Source organism: Centropristis striata, chromosome 13 (genome assembly GCF_030273125.1).
Source record: "Centropristis striata isolate RG_2023a ecotype Rhode Island chromosome 13, C.striata_1.0, whole genome shotgun sequence".
NCBI classification, from domain to species: domain Eukaryota; kingdom Metazoa; phylum Chordata; class Actinopteri; order Perciformes; family Serranidae; genus Centropristis; species Centropristis striata.
In genome coordinates this window covers 30660572-30679680 of record NC_081529.1, presented here as the reverse complement: position 1 = coordinate 30679680, position 19109 = coordinate 30660572, and the positions used below count along the sequence as shown (strand labels likewise).

The 19109-nt window shown below is 38.7% G+C and overlaps 1 protein-coding gene across 1 annotated transcript; it reads left to right on the top strand.

Annotated features, from left to right (window-relative positions):
• Positions 1–1591: 1591 nt before the first annotated feature.
• On the top strand, positions 1592–18509 carry LOC131983822 (nuclear GTPase SLIP-GC-like). Its single transcript, XM_059348631.1, has 22 exons — positions 1592–1663; positions 1988–2095; positions 2212–2256; positions 3278–3311; positions 3412–3501; positions 3787–3877; positions 5108–5321; positions 5450–5656; positions 6159–6365; positions 6514–6689; positions 14175–14265; positions 14351–14438; positions 14598–14719; positions 15053–15223; positions 15321–15478; positions 15671–15797; positions 16849–16957; positions 17055–17188; positions 17473–17554; positions 17663–17722; positions 17812–17857; positions 17960–18509. The coding sequence occupies exons 1-21, from the start codon at positions 1592–1594 to the stop codon at positions 17844–17846; spliced, it is 2421 nt and encodes an 806-aa protein (XP_059204614.1). The 3' UTR covers positions 17847–17857; positions 17960–18509.
• Positions 18510–19109: the final 600 nt, after the last annotated feature.

Sequence of the window (19109 nt, the reverse complement as noted above, 5' to 3'; positions counted from 1 at the left end):
CATGCAACACACACAGCCGTTTTTCTCCGTCAGTACAGGGAGGGGACAGTAAATAAAGATCGAAAGCCATCAGTGTTGAGTTGTAAAGGGCTCGCTTTTGCACGCATGTTATAGAGAGTTGCTCTAAAGGAAGGAGGTGTGAGGAAGACAGAGAGCACAGGGAGTGTAAGTTTAAACATTTCCACCACAAGCTTAAAAGGAGAAGAAAAAATGTAAATACACCTTTATTAGAAAACACAATTAATACTGGTGCCATTGATTTAATTAATGAAATGTTATGCTGTAATGATCTGACATGGTGGCTATGCTTATTGATTATGGTTTTTTGTGTGATAATACAGTTGTGTTGCTTTTTTTTCTCAAGTCCTCAAGTGCACAGAGGTTTTATCTTGATACACTGAATGTGTGGTTCTTTTAACAACACAGCAGTAAGGGCAACACTGAATTTGTTGTGCAACAGATCTTCAACAACTTATATGGCAATCCATCCAGTTGTTAAGATATTCTCTAAAAGCCCAAAATGCTAATCTGCTGTTGTTGCAGAAGGAAAACTCAGAGGATCACATAATTTATTTAATGAATATTTATATGACTTTTCATGAAAAGTCATGAAATAGTTGTTTAGGTATTTAATAATTAATTTATGTTGATTGCTTTTAATTGCTATTGTTCATATTACCATTTATTGGTTGATAGATAAGGACCTAAGGTCGCAACTGTTCCAGAGTTTTAAAGCAGCTATTGAAAAATGTTATATATATTGTTGGAAAAGCGTTCATGCCAAATTTAGATAAATAAAAAGACTGTTACTGCAGAGAGAGAGAGAGAGAGAGAGAGAGAGAGAGAGAGAGAGAGAGAGAGAGAGAGAGAGAGAGAGACTTTGTTTAACATTGTGACAAAATAAATTGTGCTGTCCAAGATTAAACTAGTGATTTTCAGCCTTTCTGGTTTGTTTCAATTTAATTAATGCAAGGCAAGCTTCTCTGTAGCTCATTTCTGAAATAAGAAAATTAGACTATTTAAGGTAATACGAGCTGTTCGGCAGATTATGGGAGGAGTTACTGTGTGCACACCTTTGGCAGAGTAGTTTAATAACAACAGTTAAGTTTCCATTTCATATTTTGGGTTGGGTCGACCTGTCGAGAGGGAGACCAGTGACGGACTCCTCTCACTCGCTTCACAGCTGGAAGACAAACATTGATCTACATATATATATGTAGATATCTTTATATTTACATTTTACAGGTAAAGTTTCTTTTTTCTTTTTTAGAGATTAAAAATAGTTTTGATAGATAAAAAATACTGATGCCTATCATGTTATTTTCTCTTAATTTACTCACCAAAAACTAAATCTAAGATGAAAACCACGCATTTAATATTTACAACAAGCTAAATGTCTGTACACATGCACACTGGTAGGTAGAGGAGAAATAAATTACACACTTGCAACCCCTTTTTCCTATTTTCTTCTTCTTTTTGTTACTTCCATTGTCTGTAATAATTACAGATCAATTATTGATCATAACAGTTTAAATGCCATGTAGTCATTGTTGATTAAAACGTGTTTATCTTTCAGTTGCTGTTCTTGATCATGGATGACTTTGTTCGGAACAAATTAACTGAGTGGGGTCTCAGCAAGTTGATAGACAAATTTAAAGGTAAAGTATTACTGTAGCCTACTGCTTTGTTGTTCACCGATATGATATAATGTTTATATAGCAAACCGTTACTGAAACATACACAAACACTCATATATATTCAGGGGACAGGGTTTATGTACAAGGTTTATGTACTGAAACATTGTTCTGCAGTACGATCCTGACAATTCATTTTTAGGAAAAATAGGAGAAATCAGCCTTGACTAATTTTGGCAATTCTTGTTTGTATGTCTCAGAAAAATGCTCACACATTTTTCTTTTACACTGTATATGATGGATTTCTGCAACAATATGTCTAGGATTCAACTGAATACTTTTTAACAGATGAGGGCATTGACACAGAAAGTTTCCACGAACTCGGTGATCGAGAAATCGCTGTTTTGATCCCAAAAGTGGGACCAAGCACAAAATTCAAAAAGTACCTCCGGTTGTTGAAGGTAAAATTCTGCACTGTGAAGACAATTACAAAACAGAGACAAAATAATGTAATTGACATCAATAGTATTTACTATAATTTTAAAATGGATTTGCAACTATTTCCTTTTGTCACTAGAAACAAAAGACAACAGATCCAGAAACAGTTGACTACTTTGCTCAAGTAAGTTGAATAAAGTTTCAATTAATTCACTGTATTCATTCATACAAAGCACCATCTGTTTTATGTGCAGATGTTGTTATCGCTACATTTAACACTATTATAATTATTGTTGTTTATTATTTATTATTGTAATAGTAGTAGTAATTTATATATCTGAATCATATGCCTGTGTTGGGGTGGACTGTTGAAATAAAGACAAGAGACAGAGAGACATTTTCACTTTTTAAGTTTGAACCTACCAGGTGATATTAGGTCAAAAATACCAAATAGTATGATATGTGTTTCTTGTGGCAAATGATTTGCTTTTCTTTCTGTTTTAAAGTCTTTTTTAAATTATTTAACTGTTTTATTAAATTCCACATGGTAGTCATGTTCTCAGTTATATTGTGATGAACTATGACTATCTACAGATTTCTGTTTAAACTTATTTAATAAAGTGTGGGGGTAAAAGATGATTAAAGAATAATAATAATAAAAAAAGCCTCTTTATGTACATTTTACTGGTGTAATAAGAATCACGTTGGTGTTTTAGTTGTGGAACAGGTTTGTACAGGCGTGGAGCAGAATTGGATTAAATTGTGGGACATCCACTTAGCTTTAGGTGACAGGCAGCTGAGCTGGTGGGTGGAGCTGTCTAGTCTAGTTATTGCCTAGTTAAGAGAGTATTACTTTTATCTGAAGCGTAAATGGGAATATGAAGTATGATGTTAAGGATTTTGAGGACATTACATTTCACAAGTATGTGATTAATGATCATGCTGATCTTTGACTGAAGAATTGTCTCATTGGATCACAGCGTGTTGACTGAGGGGAAAAAGATGCTGAATGTGATCAGCTGTTCATTCTATTTTAGACTCTACCTTCAGGGTTTTCTAAGGCTCATCCCAGGTTGGATGAGAATAAAAATGAATTTGAAGTTAATTAAATTAAGTTGTGGTCAAGCTGGTTGAATCCTGTTAGAGGACAGAGCATGAATGCAATTGCTTTCATTTAAGAGTCAAATATTCCTGTTCATCCACAGGTTTCTGCATCCACCAGTGGCAGAAGTGATAAAGGTGAGATATTTAGTATCTTACTGATGACTTATTGATGACATGTTCATGTATGTTTTTAAGGTAGTGATATCTTGCTTTATCTAAAAAAAAAAAAAAACAGGAAAGAGAAAGTTGGATCTTCAGGACCAGTCCAGCAAATTGCCGCCAACTAGAAAATCACGACGTGAAACTAAACTGGGATCATACTTAGGTATCTATAATACTTTCTAAATAAATACAACTTCCTTTAGGGTTAAAAAAAAGGAATAACATTTTTACTTGTATAGCAAATGTCTGTTTTGATATTTTTGACACAGAAAATAGTTTCTCATTGACTGTCTGTTATAATCTTATATATATCTTATAATCCTAAATACGTATATAACTTAACTGTGGCCTTTTTATCCAGAAACCAAGTTTCCATAGTATAAGCCTGATTAAAACACTCTGAGGCATCCTAAATTAACTGCATTACTGCTTATTTTTATTCTGACAGAAAAAAGCATACTATCTGATGTAAAAAATACCATGGAACATGTCTATCAGAAACTGCCAGACAACAAAAATAAGCTCAACAACTTCCTTAAGTAAGTATTAAGTTTATTACATTTCCATATTCTTGGTATCTATGCCAGGGACCAGGTTCACGACCAACTCTTGGCAACTAACAAAAGGTTGGCAAACCACCTTAGTGTCACTGTGTTCAGGCTCTCGTCTCATGGTGATGGAACACAGTGTGACTTCATTTTCTGGTGGGCAAATGCTTGTTCATGATAAGAGAAGATTATTACCAGAGACAGTTTAGAAGTCACTTTCTGTCCCTTTAGGAGACTAGCAGCAGGTCTGAATCTATATGAAGGTTGGACGACTTCTTCACTTCCTCCCACTGTACAATGGAAAAGCCAAAATGTTCCTGATATGGTTGCTGCCATCCTGAAGTGGTGACATTTGCTGGATCCAGAATCTGCGCAGTAGTAACTAAGAGTGGATACCGCAGTTTCAAGTTCCTGCCCAAACTAACCAATCTTGAGTAATTACAGCAGTCAATCATGAGTTTACAGCCCCGTTTTATAGAATGGTTTGATAGCTATGACTATGCTTCAGTATTGATGTGTGGATGTGTTCAGCACATTGCTGTCTATGTGTCAAATTGACAGGTTAATACACATGAGAAATTTGGGGCAGATTGGACAATGTATGCTTGTATGTAACTTCCTGCTTCATGGCGAGTCATCGAAGTCCACTGCACAGCCACAGCAACACTGTTCAACGAAAACACACTGTCTTCATTAGGAGGCAACGACAACATTTTGAGGCTTTGCTGACCAGACTTGACTTGCTTAAACTTTACTTCCTGTTGCCAGCAGGGGGGGGGATTATAACTATGTGTCAATATTGACATGCAACTGCATTCAGGGCTGGACTCTCATCATGCATGAGAAATTTGGGGCAGATTGGATAACTTTCTGTTATCCTGGCAAACACAATATTTCGCTGCCATGCCACGGCCACATTCTTTAATAAAAACAAAAATCTGTCTTAAACTTGTAAATCAAAAAGGTCTTAATATGGTTCTGACCAAATTTAAAGTTGATCTGGTTAAAGCTCAAGGAGGAGGAGTTACAGTACGGAGCCTTGAAATGGCCAAAAATGGCCCAACTTCGGAGACAGGAAGTGTTTACCATTTCATAGCACTGGTAAAGCTTGTAATGTGCCATCTTCCTTCTATCAGTATCTTTGGTATTATCCATAAAGACCAGTAGGAGGCGGTCTGTGTGAGATACTACTTAATAGTTTGACTGACTCTTGTACAACAGGAAACGCATCCGTGACTTGAAGAAAGACAAGAGGGAGCTGGTTGGTGTCTTTGGTAAAACCGGGGCTGGGAAGAGCTCTTTGATAAATGCAATCATTGGAGAGAAGAATCTCTTGCCATCTGGAAGTGTCAGTGCATGTACTACAGTCATGATTAAAGTTGAGGCTAACAAGCAGGACGAGTACGAGGCAGAAATTGAGTTCATCACAAAAGAGGTAAAATGAGCTATTACGGTTTACTTGCAGCTATTTTAAAAGTTATGATATAACTACAAAACATATAGTTGTTGATCTCACAACATGCAATATACATTTAGAGATAAATTCATTCATTTATTTTTTAGGAGTGGATGGAAGAAGTGTGGAATTTCCTCAAGGATAAATCAAATCAGGAGAATGACGAAGATTACCGTGACAACGATAAAAAGTTGTCAGCTGTGTATGGAGAGGAATGGAAAAACAAATCTCATGGAACCCTCATGGAAGACAAATATTTCAAAGAAATCCCAGAATTTCTCCGTTCCCAGAGCAAGATTTTGACATGTGAATCAGTAAGTAAGAGGAACATCAGCATCGTCTGTCTGACAGTTAAGTTCTACGGTAGTTAAAAATATAATCTAAAAGTAACTTCAAACCCATATTAAATTTACCCGTCATAGGAAAATCATAACGAACATTGTCTTTATTTTGTTGTTTTAATTTATTGTGAAATGTACCTTTTTTGTCCATCTAAAAGGTCATAATTATGATTAACAATTTTAAAATGAATACACATGCTTTGACTAATTCCAGTATACTCAGGCCAAATTTCTGTTCTTCTATAATTAAATCTCCTTAAAAGATTTTTACCCATACTCCTACCTTAGTGTTGAACAGGATGGAAAACTGGGTTGACCTATTGTTACTAAAATATTTATTATTTTATTTCAATTGGCAACCTTAATTCCATGCAGTTAAGCGTGACCCGTGGGGTACCACAAGGATCATTCTTTGAAGATAAAACATCAAGTTTATACTAAGACTTACTTCATCTGATGTTATTGTTTATTGCAGGCTGAAGAGCTCTCTGTGAAATTGGTCAAATACACAAGAAGTGACCCAGAAGACGGAGAAGGTAAAGTAGTAAAGAGGTGGTACTGGCCACTGGTGAAGTGTGTGACTGTGAGGGTGCCAGATAATGATTTTCTCCAGCACGTCACACTTGCGGATCTTCCTGGAAATGGGGACTATAACAAGAGCAGAGACGAGATGTGGAAAGGGGTAATTTATTCACATGCAATTATTATTGTCTGTTGTGTTATCTGGAAACTGTAAAGTCACCTTTTAACAAAGCACTAGTAATTAATTATCATCATCATTATAGCACCGGTAATCATATTATTATCAACTTGCTATTATATCCCTTCAGGTTGTTGGAAGTTGTTCTACTGTGTGGGTCGTGACAGAACTTAATCGAGCAGCAGCAGAGAAGGAAGCCTGGGAGATCCTGGAGAGTGCCGGCAGCCTCATGGGAAATGGTGGCGAGTGTCAGCGCATTCACTTTATCTGCACCAAGTCAGATAATATTGAAGACTGCGATGATCAGTAAGTGATTTAAGGTGCCAAAAGTAGAAAGTTAAATAACATCCAGAATAGACACTGAGTCATACTGGGCCCAAGAGCTCATAAACACAAGTACAAGTACATATAACTAGTTCAGGGGCATGAATATTCAAAGTCTCATACTATGGGCCCACCCTCAAACAAATTGTTGCAACTGCACCCCCACCGACATCACCAAACCATGTCGAGACACTCTGAGCCTGTTGTTGTAACTCCGCAACGGATGGTACTCCTCTGGGGAGTGGTGGAGAAAAAGAGAGAGGGGATGGAGTACTGGCTCCTTATAGCAGACCAGTGGACCCCCTGTGGTGCCAAGAGTGGCTTGACCAATGAAGGAACCTGGAAGGTGTCGTAAAATGCCAAGCATTCTGGTGACTGAGCGGCACAACTGGAAAACTGACATTCTTGTTAACGTGGAACAGCATCAATCATTTATGACATACAGTGGCGGACTCAAACTGTTAGAAGGGCAGGGGCGAAAAAATAAAAAGGGCTCATTCTGCACAACATGGGGCCCCACAAGCACGCAAAAAGCTCTGATGCATCATGTATGATGAAATATTAGCATTAAGTTAAAAGGAGATCCAGATCAAAGTCATTAATGATATGGTACTGACAATTAAAAGTATCGAACCAAACCATCTAGGGGGGTCCGGGGGCATGCCCCTCCGGGCGAAAATTTGTACATTTTTAAGTAAAATGCATCTATTTTGTGCACTTTGAGGCACTTCCTCTTGTTTTCACCACTCTAGAGACACTTTAGCGCGTTTTTTCAACCATGGAGGCATGAAGGGGGGCGGTCGCCCCTCCTGCCCCCCCGAGTCCGCCACTGATGACATAACATATTCTTTCTATAAGGATAGATGGTCAGATCAACAGATCTTCCACGTCGGAGAAGCAAAGTAAGCTGTTTGTTGTTGTTGTTCACCTTATACACAGTTTATCACAGGATCTCGCGGTCTCCCGTATGGTCAGGATTATCGCATGTTCTCGTTATCTCGCGTGTAAACGGCTGGCTCGCTACGCTGCCGCTATGCTGCCGCTAAGCGCCCGGTGGGAACTGACGCCGGGCAGACAATGGAGCAAACCCGCGGCGGAGCCGTTCCGCGCCTGGTGGAAATGTGGGAGCGCACGCACGGACCGTATAGCCGTGTTTCGACTACCACCGGGAAAGTCTCATGCCACTCCCTCTCAAATTCTTAACGAGCCTGCCTCCGGCGGGTCGTTAAAAAGAGAGTAAGAAGGAGTCGCTGGATTTGTCTCCAGTCACTTTCTTGAGAAATAGTAATGACGTGGGTCTAAGCACGCTCGCCAATGAGCCGCATTCTTCTTCTCCGGCAGGCTATACGCTATCCACCGTAATGCCGCCCTCCCCGGTCATACCCAGATCTAACTAACTAAGGGTTTTTGGTGTTTTTTTTTTTTTTTTAAACATGATTAAAAAAAAAAAAAAAACACCAAAAAAAATCCCGAGCCAGATTTCCGGCACTGTGCCGGAGGTCTTCAAGCCCTGCATTTATAATTTGTGAATGCACATTCATTTCGGTTTTGATCATATTCGGGACATTGCATTACATTCAGTGACTGGAGTCACTAGAACTATCTCCTACTGAACACCTCAAAGACTAAGGAAATGATCAAAGATTTCCGCAGGTTCAAGCCCCCCCTTCAGCCAGTGAATACCTGCGGGGTGGACATGGAGGTGGTGCCAAGTTATAAATATCTAGATGTACACTTGGATAATAAGTTGGACTGGTCCCTAAACACTGACGCTCTCTACAAAAAGGGGCAGAGCCTCTTTTTCTTAAGGAAGCTCAAATCTCTGGACATCTGTAGTAAGATGCTGCAGATGTTTTATCAGTCTGTGGTGGTAGTGTGTTGTTTTATGCTGCAGTCTGCTGGGGAGGCAGCATCACACACACAGATGCAAGGCGGTTGGACAGACTGGTCTAAAGAGCTGGTTCTGTGGTTGGAGCCAGGTTGGACACACTGGAGGAGGAGGTGGAGAGATGCACTGTCAAGATGTTCGAGGCCATCTTGAAATACCCTGATAACCCGCTACACAAAACCTTTATGGACCAAAAAAACAGCAGTGGACTCTCTCTCCGTTGCAGGACGGAGAGATACAAGAGATCCTTCGCTCCTACAGCCATCAGGCTGTCTCATTCTAACAGAGATAACAGACTCACTGAATTTCCCCTTGGGGATACATGAAGTAATTAGGGCCCGAGCAGGCAACGACCTGCGAGGTCCCTATTGTATTTCGAATGATTATTCTTTTTTTTTTTATTATTAGGGCCCGAGCAGGCAACGACCTGCGAGGTCCCTATTGTATTTCGAATGATTATTTATTTTTTTTTTTTTTATTATTATTCTTCTTCCCAAATGATCGCATATTTCACTGCCTGAACATACCCCAAAACTCATGAAACTTTAAATATAAGTCACACATGGTGAAAAATTTTATAATCTATTGTCATCCTGAATTTCCACCACTAGGTGGCGCTATAATAAAGGAAAGTGCGTTTAGGCTAATAACTTCCACATACTTTATCGCACATTCAAAAAACTTATATCCACGCGTTCACTGAGTTGTGCTGAATCTCGTGATATAGGCCACTCCCATTTTCGCCTACCGTTTTTTTTCGCAAATTCGCGAAATGTCGCAAACCTACTTTTTCGAACTCCTCCTAGGCAATTTCATCGTTTTGCACCAAACTTTGCACACAGCATCTATGGACCCTCATGACAAAAAGTTATTAAAAGAATTTTGATTACCCAAAGAATACTCAAGTTATTTAATAACAACTTCCTGCAGGTGGCGCTATTTTCAACACAAAACACAAAGTGTTGCATATCTCCACATTGGTGTGTCTGAATGACATGAAACTCAGGTTACTACTTCCCCATGAGCCCCTGAGGCTCTGTGCAAAATTTTGCGCGATGACCACTAGGTGGCGCTCTTTAAATTGAAGTATTTTATATCTCCACATCGGTTCGTCGGATTAACACCAAACTTGGTATACTTATTGTCAAAGCCCTCCTGAGGATAACCCTTGAAGATTTTATTGATCGGCCCCTAGGTGGCGCTCTGGCGGCAGTTTAATTTAATAAGTTCCACTGTGCCCAGACCACAAGACTTAAGGCAATGAAATTCATAGGGGTGGTATAGACTGGCCCCTGTAACGCACAAACCCCGACGGCTGCATGCCCCGACACGCGTGTACTGCGAGGGCCCGTTCAGTACTGCGCGCAGTCCTAGTTCTTTTTATTTTTCTTCTCCCTAAATGATCGCATATTTCACTGCCTGAACATACCCCAAAACTCATGAAACTTTAAATATAAGTCACACATGGTGAAAAATTTTATAATCTATTGTCATCCTGAATTTCCACCACTAGGTGGCGCTATAATAAAGGAAAGTGCGTTTTGGCTAATAACTTCCACATACTTTATCGTACATTCAAAAAACTTATATCCACGCGTTCACTGAGTTGTGCTGAATCTCGGGATATAAGCCACGCCCATTTTCGCCTAGAGTTTTTTTCCGCAAATTCGCGAAATGTCGTAAACCTACTTTTTCGAACTCCTCCGAGGCAATTTCATCATTTTGCACCAAACTTTGCACACAGCATCTATGGACCCTCATGACAAAAAGTTATTAAAAGAATTTTGATTACCCAAAGAATACTCAAGTTATTAAATAACAACTTCCTGCAGGTGGCGCTATTTTCAACACAAAACACGAAGTGTTGCATATCTCCACATTGGTGTGTCTGAATGACATGAAACTCAGGTTACTACTTCCTCATGAGCCCCTGAGGCTCTCTGCAAAATTTTGCGCGATGACCACTAGGTGGCGCTCTTTAAATTGAAGTATTTTATATCTCCACATCGGTTCGTCGGATTAACACCAAACTTGGTATACTTATTGTCAAAGCCCTCCTGAGGATAACCCTTGAAGATTTTATTGATCGGCCCCTAGGTGGCGCTCTGGCGGCAGTTTAATTTAATAAGTTCCACTGTGCCCAGACCACAAGACTTAAGGCAATGAAATTAATAGGGGTGGTATAGACTGGCCCCTGTAACGCACACACCCCGACGGCAGCATGCCCCGACACGCGTGTACTGCGAGGGCCCGTTCAGTACTGCGCGCAGTCCTAGTTTTGATTTGAATTTGAAACATAACTAGGACTGCGCGCAGTACTGAACGGGCCCTCGCAGTACACGCGTGTCGGGGCATGCTGCCGTTCGGGTGTGTGCGTTACAGGGGCCAGTCTATACCACCCCTATGAATTTCATTGCCTTAAGTCTTATGGTCTGGGCACAGTGACACTTATTAAATTAAACTGCCGCCAGAGCGCCACCTAGGGGCCGATCAATAAAACCTTCAAGGGTTATTCTCAAGTGGGCATTGACAATAAGTATACCAACTTTGGTGTTAATCCGACCAACCGATTTGGAGATATAAAATACTTCAATTTAAAGAGCGCCACCTAGTGGTCATCGCCTAAAATTTTGCAGAGAGCCTCAGGGGCTCATGGGGAAGTAGTAACCTGAGTTTCATGTCATTCAGACACACCAATGTGGAGATATGCAACACTTCGTGTTTTGTGTTGAAAATAGCGCCACCTGCAGGAAGTTGTTATTTAATAACTTGAGTATTCTTTGGGTAATCAAAATTCTTTTAATAACTTTTTGTCAGGAGGGTCCATAGATGCTGTGTGCAAAGTTTGGTGCAAAACGATGAAATTGCCTAGGAGGAGTTCGAAAAAGTAGGTTTACGACATTTCGCGAATTTGCGAAAAAAAACTCTAGGCGAAAATGGGAGTGGCCTATATCACGAGATTCAGCACGACTCAGTGAACGCGTGGATATAAGTTTTTTGAATGTGCGATAAAGTATGTGGGAGTTATTAGCCAAAACGCACTTTCCTTTATTGTAGCGCCACCTAGTGGTGAAAATTCAGGATGACAATAGATTATAAAATTTTTCGCCAGGTATGACTTATATTTAAAGTTTCGTGAGTTTTGGGGTATGTTCAGGCATTGAAAAATGCGATCATTTGGGGGGAAGAAAAATAAAAATAATAAAAAAAATAAAAAGAATAATCATTCGAAATACAATAGGGACCTCGCAGGTCGTTGCCTGCTCGGGCCCTAATTAGTTACATACATTACTCATATCCCTTTTAGCACGATCATAACATTATCAAAGTTTATAATTGTCAGCATGCAGGTGTGACAATATTTGTGATTATTAGGGCCCGAGCAGGCAACGACCTGCGAGGTCCCTATTGTATTTCGAATGATTCTTTATTATTAGGGCCCGAGCAGGCAACGACCTGCGAGGTCCCTATTGTATTTCAAATGATTATTTATTTTTATTTTTATTATTCTTTGTCCCAAATGATCGCATATTTCACTGCCTGAACATACCCCAAAACTCATGAAACTTTAAATATAAGTCACACATGGTGAAAAATTTTATAATCTATTGTCATCCTGAATTTCCACCACTAGGTGGCGCTATAATAAAGGAAAGCGCGTTTAGGCTAATAACTCCCACATACTTTATCGCACATTCAAAAAACTTATATCCACGCGTTCACTGAGTTGTGCTGAATCTCGTGATATAAGCCACTCCCATTTTCGCCTACCGTTTTTTTTCGCAAATTCGCGAAATGTTGCAAACCTACTTTTTCGAACTCCTCCTAGGTAATTTCATCGTTCTGCACCAAACTTTGCACACAGCATCTATGGACCCTCATAACAAAAAGTTATTAAAATAATTTTGATTACCCAAAGAATACTCAAGTTATTAAATAACAACTTCCTGCAGGTGGCGCTATTTTCAACACAAAACACGAAATGTGGCATATCTCCTCATTGGTGTGTCTGAATGACATGAAACTCAGGTTACTACTTCCCCATGAGCCCCTGAGGCTCTCTGCAAAATATAGGCCAGTTACCACTAGGTGGCGCTCTTTAAATTGAAGTATTTTATATCTCCACATCGGTTGGTCGGATTAACACCAAACTTGGTATACTTATTGTCAATGCCCTCCTGAGGATAACCCTTGAAGATATTATTTATCGGCCCCTAGGTGGCGCTCTGGCGGCAGTTTAATTTAATGAGTGCCACTGTGCCCAGACCATAAGACTTAAGGCAATGAAATTCATAGGGGTGGTATAGACTGGTCCCTGTAACGCACACACCCTGACGGCAGCATGCCCCGACACGCGTGTACTGCGAGGGCCCGTTCAGTACTGCGCGCAGTCCTAGTTATTATTTTTTTTTTTATTATTCTCGTGCCTAAATGATTGCATTTTTTACTGCCTGAACATACCCCAAAACTCATGAAACTTTAAATATAAGTCATACCTGGCGAAAAATTTTATAATCTATTGTCATCCTGAATTTTCACCACTAGGTGGCGCTATAATAAAGGAAAGTGCGTTTAAGCTAATAACTCCCACATACTTTATCGCACATTCAAAAAACTTATATCCACACGTTCACTGAGTTGTGCTGAATCTCATGATATAAGCCACTCCCATTTTCGCCTAGAGTTTTTTTTCGCAAATTCGCGAAATGTCGCGAACCTACTTTTTCGAACTCCTCCTAGGCAATTTCATCGTTTTGCACCAAATTTTGCACACAGCATCTATGGACCCTCATGACAAAAAGTTATTAAAAGAATTTTGATTACCCAAAGAATACTCAAGTTATTAAATAACAACTTCCTGCAGGTGGCGCTATTATCAACACAAAACACAAAGTGTTGCATATCTCCACATTGGTGTGTCTGAATGACATGAAACTCAGGTTACTACTTCCCCATGAGCCCCTGAGGCTCTCTGCAAAATTTGGGGCGATGACCACTAGGTGGCGCTATTTCAATTGAAGTATTTTATATCTCCAAATTGGTTGGTGGGATTACCACCAAACTTGGTATACTTCTTGTCAATGCCCTACTGAGGATAACACTTGAAGATTTTATTGATCGGCCCCTAGGTGGCGCTCTGGCGGCAGTTTAATTTAATAAGTGCCACCATGGCCACACAATAACACTTAAAGCAATGAAATTCATAGGGGTGGTATAGACTGGCCCCTCTAACGCACACACCCCGATGGCAGCATGCCCCGACACGTGTGTACTGCGAGGGCCCGTTCAGTACTGCGCGCAGTCCTAGTATTTCTTGTGTAACTGACTAACTGCTACTTAACTTGACTTGATGACACACCCGGCAGCGGTTGTTATTCCTGCTTTTGCAGGAAGCTAGCAAGCGGCTAAGGTAGAGACAGGGATGTTACACACCTTCAGATAAGGTGTTACACTATTTAATTAGTTGTTAGTAACAGGTACAGACTTTTATTCTCAAGGAGAAAAAAAAAGTTAGATTTCAGGTTTCAGTGTTTCAAATACTATATGAGGCGACACTTAATACAAACCTTTTCTTACAGGTCAGCAGCCCGTGTTCGTGATCTCATATTTAAAAGAAACGAACATGCCAAGAGAAAAGTGAAAGAAGAATTCAACCTAAACCAGATTAAGGTGAGTTTTATCAAGTGACAGAAAATATAGCACACTGATGTTAAACACCAGCAATCCTTCCTGAAAAAACGTTTTTTTATTTCAGAAACATTTCAGTGATAAATGTTTGGAAGTGTTCACAGTGAGCGCCAAAGAGTTTCTAAAAAAGAAACATCTAGACGCAAATGACACTGGTAAGTTGAGGTGTCAATGAGCACTTAAATGTAAAGCTTAAATTTTTGTTTTCGTTTACTTTAAATGCTATAATTCAAAACCAAAATAATTTATTAAATTATTTACATGTTCGCATGTAGCTTAAATATGTAAAATGCAAACTGCATTTTTTTTTACAGAGATACCCAAACTTCAGGAAGTTCTGCAAGATCTCAACGACTGTCACTCAGAGACATTAAACTATGTGTCTGGAGCTCGTGGGATTCTCTCTCTGATTCAAGGGGCCAGCTGTAGACAAGAGGTAAGATCAAGAAATAACACTTCTTTCATTGTCTTTGTTATTAATATTTAGAAAATATAATGAGATTCATAGCAAAATAAGACAACAAAAATAAACTGCACTCGAATTCAGTGAAAACATGATAAAGTCAAAGAGAGACTATGAACAACTCCAAAGAAATTTTAGGGAGTTGATTCCCTGATGTTCCTTTTTTCATTTTTTTTTTGCTTAAGAAGCAGCTCAACCATATTAAATAGAGGTTTTTAATTTTTAATTAATTTCATATGTGATTAATTAAAGGGAGCAGCCTAGTTTAATTTATTTAAATCCTGAATGTGTTGTGTTTCATTTCAGGCTGACAAGACAGCTGTGTACACAGAACTTGAAGGAAATATGGAGCATGAACTTAATAAAGTCAGAAAATCCATGGAAGAGACTCGCAATTCTTTTGATAGTTGCCTCATTGAGGGTGTCAAAAACTCCAAAAGTTCATGGGAAAGAACCTTAAAGTCGGTCTTACATCCTGTACGTATTTGAATTATAATGACATCAAAGCAACCAATTTTAAAATTCATGTGAATCTGTTAACCGCATCGCATTACGTCTGTTGTGTTTCTTTCAGCCTAAGGGCAAGGATAATGGTTTTCACAGGACATTGAAGTGTGTAGTTCAGAAGGGCGGCATACACAAGCCAAGAAGAAATAAAGAAATAAACCTGAACATGACGTTGGCTTCATGTCTGACTGACAGCATTGATGAGGAATTCAAGAAAACCTTCCCGTAAGAAATTTCTTAGTGAAGACAAGAAACCCAGTGTTAGCACGTTTTTACTATGGAGAAGAAGTAACAAATGTTATGTTGAAGCCTACAGTTACAGTGTTGAATAATACATATATACAAAATACATGAAATCGAAATTGAGACTTGGGTCAATGTTTCCTTCATAAAGCATTTTAACTTTTAATGTTTCAGAAATGAAGGAAAAAGTGGACCATTTAATGGGGTCATCAACGAGTTTTCACTTGGCACAAAGAGGATGATGAGAGAGGGGCAAAAGTACAAAGATGTTGAACTGCAACTCACATTTCTCAGCACAGAGGTAAAAGATAAGAACGGTACTATCCTATTCATATGTCTATTTTTCACTTGTTTGGTGAATGGTTCTTAGGTTGCAGACGCAACAGGCACACCAGTCTACCAACCACAACTCCTAGCAGCTGCCTCCACAGTGGAGGTTTTAACATGGCCCACTCAGGATTCAATGTCCACAATCGTTCCTAGGATCCACAAAAAATTCTACTGGAGGTGGGAGTTGAAGACCTCATAGACGGGGGCCATTCCACTTCCACCGTAGAATGAGTCTGTGATACCAGTGGTTAGCCTATGTCCTGCCGCACAGCTCACATTGCACCCAAATGCCTATTCATGCAGGTGGTCGGCCCACGCCGCTATACAGTACAGGGTGGCAACAGCAATAAAAAATAGTGCAGATGTTGCATGTTGCCAGTGTTGTCCTAGATAAACATATCATGCTGGAAGAAGTTGTAAACAATAAGTAAGTACATATTAACATTCATGTTTACTATAAATGGAGAATTCTATCAATACAGTAAATATTCTGAATGAAGATGTTGGGCATTTCCTTTGTTCTAAGGACTGCTTTGAAAAAGCCAGTCAACATCCAAACCAGCAAACATACACACATCAAATTCATACCTGCTGTAAAGACACCCACACATCCTCAGTGGTACCCCCCTGTTGCCACACAGAGCCTTGAAACGTTAAATTAGACACATGAATCTGTATTTGGAGTCAATAACTAATAAGAAATGTGGATATGTGTAGGTAGAAAGTATTGATTTTGGTGATAACAAGCTGTGTTTGTTAGCATGCTCAGTGTTGAGTCTAGTCTGTATGTCCAACCATCTGATTAAAATGTCACGACTCAGCAGATTGGGAGAGAAAGCAGCTGTCAGATACAGACCCAAGATAAAGTAAAGTAAATGTTAACAATGCAGATTTTTAAAAGATGTAAACACTGCAGGTCCTACTATGAAAATGAATTTGAATAATTCACAGCAAAATGAAATGTAATGTTTTTTTATTTTACTTTAAAATATGTTGATCCTGCTTTAATTTCTCTTTCTAAGGAAGAAAATATCAAGACAGAACTGAACAAAATCATCCGGGAGCGCAAGAAAATAATCTACAGCAGTCTGATGACGACAATCGAGGAAGCCATGAAAAAATGCTATCGGGGTAAGAAAATCAAGACATGAAACCTGAGCTTTAATACTCATTTACATTTATCACAACTGTGCAGAAAAGTTGACAACAATTTTCTGTTTTACTGCAGAAGCAGAAGCATTTACAGGACCCGGCTCACTGGACAAAATGAGAGAAACTATTGAGGCACATGTACAAACATCAAGGAACATCATGTTTGAGAAGGCGAAAAATGAAATGTTGAACCAGCTGGTCGACCTGATGGTTTGTCACATTTTATAAAACGTCACAAGATAATGTAGTAAGAAGGGCTGTGCTGTGCTGTGTTGTCCAATTTTAAGGGAAATATGCATCGGAAAGCTGCTTTTGCTATGAAAACACTCCAGGCATTGTTACTAACATTCAACTATTGTTTTAAGACAGAAATATACAAAATATTATGTAGCTACTAACATAAAAGCCCAGTCTGACCTCTGTGAACTCATCTAAACACACAAATTCAGTTCATCTTGAACACAATATTTGACAATAAGTTGATTCTCATTTAGAATGAGATCCTGGAGAAACTGAAGGAAACAATGCAGGAATCAATTGAGCTGTCACTCAAGACAGATGGTGACTCGATCCCAGGTAAAGGAAATCTATCAAATTCAAATGTGATATAAAAAATACTGTAAATATTAAACTGGCATCACTAAGTCATCAATAGTGTAATTTACAGTGCACTTTTTCTTTTAGATGTTCAAGCTGACCTTGAGATGGTGAAGAAGCACTACATTGAACTGATGGGAAGCCCAGGTGATGAACCTCTTGTTTGGTAAAACCTTTGTTAAAATGTTTACATAATGTCCTGATTAATTTGTTGTTCTGAATTATGTAAATAATAGATCCACTGGGCCCAACAGCTGCACTGCATCCATGACATCTGCACAGGTACGTTTTAGTGACATGAAGCATTCAAAAAGGATAAATGATATGACAGCTCTACTGTTTGTTACTAATATTCAGTGTTTGTCTCTCTGGTGGATGTTTCAGGTTTGCTCAGTGGAGAGAAACTGCAGAGGCCTGATCACCCACTGAAGGTTCCTGCAGGCATTAGAGAGGAGAGGCTTCTGGATTTAGTCTCAACCCGTTTTGTCAAGTTATTATCCCTGTTTTTTATATGTACTATTGTTGTTTGGTGGTGGTGAATTACATGTAGCGAGGTTTTAGATTTTGTGGTTTTGGTAGGACATTTTTGCCTTCAATGGCAAGAAATGTGTGGAGAAAGAAAGGGGGATGACATGCAACAATCCCAATCAGATTTAAACATTGTGATTTTAATGTCTTAGCCATTAGGCCTCTAGAGACTCTTTGTTTTTAATGATTTAACATTTAATGTTTTGAAAAATATTCAAAATATATATTATTTTTAGTAGTTTAGCATGCTGAAATTTCAATGATTTTATAGTCGTCCTGAACCTGGATTACAGTACATATCACAGGTTGGATTGGAGAGACTTCAGGCTTATTGAAGGAATTATCTTAATATTTTTTCTTTCATGTTCAATGAAAAAACTGTTTCTTGTTTGTTCATCCATATATGAGAAATAAAGACAACTTGAATATCTTATCTTTACTGAACCATTGTGTTACTACTAGCTGCGACAGTGATGCTTGTATTATTATTATTATTAGTAGTAGTAGTAGTAGTATGTGTGTGTGTGTCATTGTGGCAAAATGTGATCCTGGAGACACCTACTGTGTCTTCCAGGCATTTCATTCAAAATGTTAAAATCTAATTTTTAATTAGATTAAATATAAATTGAACACATCTGTAAAAGAGTTCTGAGATGTGACAAATATGTTAAAACATTTCAAAAATCAAAACTTTTACAGATGTATTTAATTTAATTATAGATATCTCCTTTTACAACGACTAATGGTAATATAGCATCCTGTTTCAGGTATCAACAATTGATAGTAATAACATTAACATTTCAGACAAACGTCATTGAAATGATCTACCACAACATTTTGTTGTGGAAATTTTCAGTCCTGAGTTTGATCACTACTTTATACATTTTCTAAGGCAGCAAAGTCACTTTATAAACTCACTAATTTACATTGAATGTCTGATACATTAAATGTGACACTCAGAGTTACTGCTGGTGATGCTGTTATAAACATTGCTTCTCATTTCTAT